General features: G+C 40.4%; 1 protein-coding gene across 1 annotated transcript in view; it reads left to right on the top strand.

Moving 5' to 3' along the window:
• The window catches only part of pick1 (protein interacting with prkca 1), a 14,859-nt gene that overhangs the window by 9,703 nt on the left and 156 nt on the right, over nt 1-5,000 (top strand). Inside the window, exons 10-14 of the mRNA XM_060864780.1 lie at nt 157-290; nt 981-1,073; nt 1,358-1,408; nt 3,124-3,268; nt 3,938-5,000. The exon at nt 3,938-5,000 is cut by the window's right edge and continues 156 nt beyond it. Of these exons, the coding sequence (XP_060720763.1) occupies nt 157-290; nt 981-1,073; nt 1,358-1,408; nt 3,124-3,268; nt 3,938-4,173 (659 nt within the window). The 3' untranslated portion in view covers nt 4,174-5,000. The remainder of the gene's footprint in view (nt 1-156; nt 291-980; nt 1,074-1,357; nt 1,409-3,123; nt 3,269-3,937) is intronic.

A 5,000-nucleotide genomic window follows, 5' to 3' on the forward strand; every position in this document is an offset into this window, starting at 1 on the left:
AATCTTATAGATGAGTAAATGTTCTGTTTATTTTGAGATAAACTTCTTTGAATTAAAGCATATTGTGTTTCTGGGCCTCAGAGATAACAAAGGGAACCATTACTAATGCTCACTGTATATAATGACTAAACCCCCACCCCCTGCCCCCCGGGGCAGTGTTTGGTGATGTGTTCTCGGTGATCGGTGTTCGGGAGCCACAGGCTGCAGCCAGTGAGGCCTTTGTGAAATTTGCAGAAGCTCATCGTAACATTGAGAAATACGGCATTCAGCTGCTTAAAACTATCAAACCTGTAAGTTATAAATTCTCTCTTTAGTTTTTTTTACAAACTCCTGGGTCTTTATTTCTGTCAGAGATGTGAGCTGTTGGTATCTACACTAGCCCTTAAACACACTGTGTGGTGCTGACATACTGAGCTGTTTACTGTAACATCACCTTCACATCGTTTTTATTCCTCTTATGCCACAGCAATATACCAACAATTATTTTGTTTTACTTTTTATTTTTATATATTTATAGATACATTTGTAATTTTGTGCCATCTGTCAAATGTTTTTTTAGCTTTTTAACAAGTATTTTCTTTCTCTTGAAGTTAATAAGAGGTTAATAAAATTCAGCCTTTATTACCAATAAACCATGAAGTGTAAACTTCTCTGTCCTGAACATGTCACTGTTCTTAGTTACATCTTCACCTCCTTCTGCTACAAATACTGACACTGGAGACTCCTTCTGTAAATGTTACATAAATGACAGAAAACCACATCAACACACAGTTTTGTCTGTATGTAAAGTCTACAGTATACGAGCACAAAGCGAGTGACTTCCTGCTGCACCGACTGAGAGGCTGTAATAGAGAATTCTACATTTATTACACACTTTAGCATTAGTATCACTTTAGAATCAGCACTGTGTTAACAAATGTGTGCGTGTGTGTGTGTGTGTGTGTGTGTGTGTGTGTGTGTGTGTGTGTGTGTGTATTTAGATGCTGCATGATTTGAATACATACCTTCACAAAGCGATTCCAGACACTAAACTGACCATCCGCAAATACCTGGACGTGAAGTTTGAGTACCTGGTGAGCGACTGAACCAATCACAGGCTTTTTCCTTACTGCTCCCATCACACACGTTGTTTACTGACATACTGACATTTCTGTTTCCTTGTTATTGGATTTTACCCAAAACCTTTGTTAATGTTCAGCAGCTTAACTCAAGTCTCTAAATTCATTTTATATAAACTTTAATTAGATGTTTAGAAGAGGGATTAGTCCTATATATATATATATATATCCCACAATATGCAGATGAATGTGTACACAATTACATGGCAAAAATGCATAAATAAATGTGTGTGTTCCAGTCGTACTGCCTGAAGGTGAAAGAGATGGATGATGAGGAGTACAGCTGCATTGTGAGTTTTTTCCCCTTATGACTCCTGAGTGTGTGACAGCTACACCCTGTGTGTACAATTTGTACAAAATCACCTTACTGACACACAACTCCAACAGTGTCACCAAGTAGCATTTAATATAAAACAAGAGGAATGTGTGTAACAGCAGTACAGACAGAAACAGCAGTCAGAGCCGATCGGCCCTATACGCTCACTACGCAAGTTGCGTAGGGCCCCGCAAATAACGCAAGGCCCCGCCTCCTCCTGCCTCATTTTACAGCGTGTCTTAATGTTTACTGTGTAGATGACCATATGAAGCGGAGCTATCAATCTGGTCATGAAAAGAGAAAAAAGAAACAAAATGAGAGTGAAATGTGAGAACAGCAGTCAGGTAAACTTGTGTTCTCTTCAGGTTTGATGTCAACAAGAGCAAATAACAGTAAAATTAAGTTGATGTGATTCTGTCTCTAGTCTCTATCTGACTAGCTACATTAGCTGTGCAGTGCTGACAGTGCATCTCTTGTCCTGTCTGGCTGTTTGTCACACAACAATTTATTGCGTGAAGATTCGCGTGAATAAACGCCCAAGGGCAACGGTGTTTATAAACGGCAGCTCCATAACCGCGCTACGCGTGAACATGTGTTCATATGCGCATGCAATCGTGCACGAAATGACACGCGTGCTTTCCAGCAGCAACATCTGTGTGGGGACCAGTACAAAAAGTAACGTGATAGCGCTCCTAATGACAATGTTTATAGTCTCTCAGTCAAGGTTACAACAACGTTAATGCAATATGGAAACCAATGGATTTACATTGGAATGGGCCTAATGCCAGGTCAATGCTCATCCCTCAGTAAATAATAACCATCAGGGATCAAGTATTGCTCTCATGCATACTATAAAACACAGTGATACTGTATGGCAAGCATTTTAGCTTTTATACATTCACATGATATGGATTTTTGATATCAATTCAGTTTTCAATACTTAAAATGTAAATATTAAGAGTGTGATTTCTAGTAGTAACCATATTTTTGATATCAGGAATTACATTTTACACTAGTAAAAATAATTTCTGATATCTGCTATTGAATATTCACTAGTTGAATATTGCAAGAGCCAAGTCATATTATAAATAGTATTTTATATTTGAAAATGGATAAAGAGGAATCTGAGGGAGGCAGTTTAAGTGGGGCCTAAAGCAGCTTATAAAATGAATAACAGTGGGATGTCAAGTGTGAATGTGTGGCAAATGGTTTACATGGCTCACAGGTCAGGTAGGAATTTCCCCTGCATAATCTACGCCCCTGTGTGTGACTATAGTTGTATGTGTGAGAGAGAGAGTATGATTGTGTGTGTGAGAGAATTTTGCTTAGGGCCCCAGGGAGGTCAGGATCAGCTCTGACAACAGTACAGACAGAAACAGCAGTACAGACAGCAGTACAGACAGAAACAGCAGTACAGACAGAAACAGCAGTACAGACAGAAACAGCAGTACAGACAGCAGTACAAACAGTAACAGCAGTACAGACAGAAACAGCAGTAAAGACTGGATCAGCTCTGATCCTTTGATTACTGTTAGATGTTGTGACAATAAGATACTAAGAAAGTAACACAGTGGGCCTCTGTATCCACTCAGGATAACCCGTGTAATAATTCTGAACTTTCTTGTGTGTGTGTGTGTGTGTGTGTGTGTGTGTGTGTGTGTGTGTGTGTGTGTGTGTGTGTGTGTGAAGGCACTGGGAGAGCCACTGTACCGTGTTAGCACAGGGAATTACGAGTATCGTCTGGTTCTGCGTTGTCGACAAGAGGCTCGCTCTCGTTTTGCTAAAATGCGTAAAGACGTTCTGGAGAAGATCGAGCTGCTTGACCAGAAACACGGTGAGTTTTACCACATGATCATGCAGGTGACCGGTAACCACACAGTGTATGGAACACACATATACACACACACACACACACACACACAGACACACACACACACACACACACACACATTTGTTTGTTTTTTATTCAGTTCTGACCTGAATGAACTATTTGACATAACAGATGTTTATACTGCGTGTTGTTACCCAGATGATCATGGACTATGTTTTTGATAGTTGAGTCTCTTGTTTGTCCTGAGCAGTTAAACTGTCCAGAAAAATCCTTCAGCTCCTGATTCTTTGCTTTTCCAGCATCTTCTGTATATTTGACCCCTTTCTATCAGAGGCTGTATGATTCCTCTTTTTACGTTAAGGACAACTGAGGGACTCGTACACAGCTATTACACAAGGTGGAAACTGAGTGACCCTGAAGAACACAACATGATACATAAGCTGGTCAGGGGTGTAAACTTTTGAACAAGGTGGTTGGTGTAAATTGTTTAATTTGGTGTTCTGGGAAAAAGTAAATGTCTGTTTTAGCTTCTGAAATGTAAAATAACAATACACTAATCATCCTGTTCGAAATTTCACACCCTTCTCTAGACTATAAATATCCATTATGTGAAATAAATAAACAAACTGTGTGTGTGTGTGTGTGTGTGTGTGTGTGTGTGTGTGTGTTCAGTTCAGGACATTGTGTTCCAGCTGCAGAGGTTCGTCTCGGGGATGTCACATTATTATGATGAGTGTTATGCAGTGCTGAAAGAGGCCGACGTCTTCCCCATCGAGGTGGACCTCTCACGCACCACCCTCAACTACACTGGCCCAAACTATGAGGATGAGGATGGTGAGGAAGAACAAGAGGAGGAGGCGAGTGAACAGACTGCGAACGGAGCAGAGAAACTGATTGATGATGAATGAGTGATGGAGTACACTGGAACAGATAGAGTAATACTGATGCAGTGTGTGTGTGTGTGTGTGTGTGTGTGTGTGTGTGTGTGTGTGTGTGTGTGTGTGTGTGTGTGTGTGTGTGTGTGTGTGTGTGTGTGTGTGTGTGTGTAATAAGCAGTCCATCAATCACACTAAACATCACCAAGTCTGTCAGGACCTGAGAAGAGTCCATGTCCTTCATCCTGCAGCTCACTGTCTCACTCTGTCCTGCTGTAACACACATCATCACCTGAGGACACGTCAGCAGCATATTTTCACTGCATCACTGCTGAATATTCCCATGGAGTTTGGGATCAGTTTGGGATCAGTTTGGGATCAGTCAGGGACATTTAGTAAACATTTAGTAAACACTAGTTGACATTGCTCTGTGTCTCAGGTCAGACTTGCTCACACTCCTCCTACAGAGTGTGATTTGGGACGCAGCCTCTCTAACACTGCAAAATTTGAAGTTTACTCTTTGCACTAAAATGTAGTTGCATTAATTTGATTTAATTGAGCTGTTTGTAGCTGTATGTGTTTATTTGTTCCACTTTTTAGTCTGTTATAGTCTACAGTTACATATGTTCAGTGTGTAGTGAACCAGGAGATAACACCTTCTCTCACAGTGGGGTAAAGTGTTGGTTCTGTGTTGTTTGGGATACATGACACATTTAGGGCACTGGGTTCTCTATTTCACAACATTTATCCAAACCAATATTAAAGGATTTATTCATCTTTGTGTGTAAAAACCAATCCATTTTTGTTGTCATTATTTTCTTTCTCGTGTACTGATTTGTGTGACCTAACTTGTTTTACTT

This window comes from Tachysurus vachellii, chromosome 3, assembly GCF_030014155.1.
Source record: "Tachysurus vachellii isolate PV-2020 chromosome 3, HZAU_Pvac_v1, whole genome shotgun sequence".
Classification (NCBI taxonomy): Eukaryota; Metazoa; Chordata; class Actinopteri; order Siluriformes; family Bagridae; genus Tachysurus; species Tachysurus vachellii.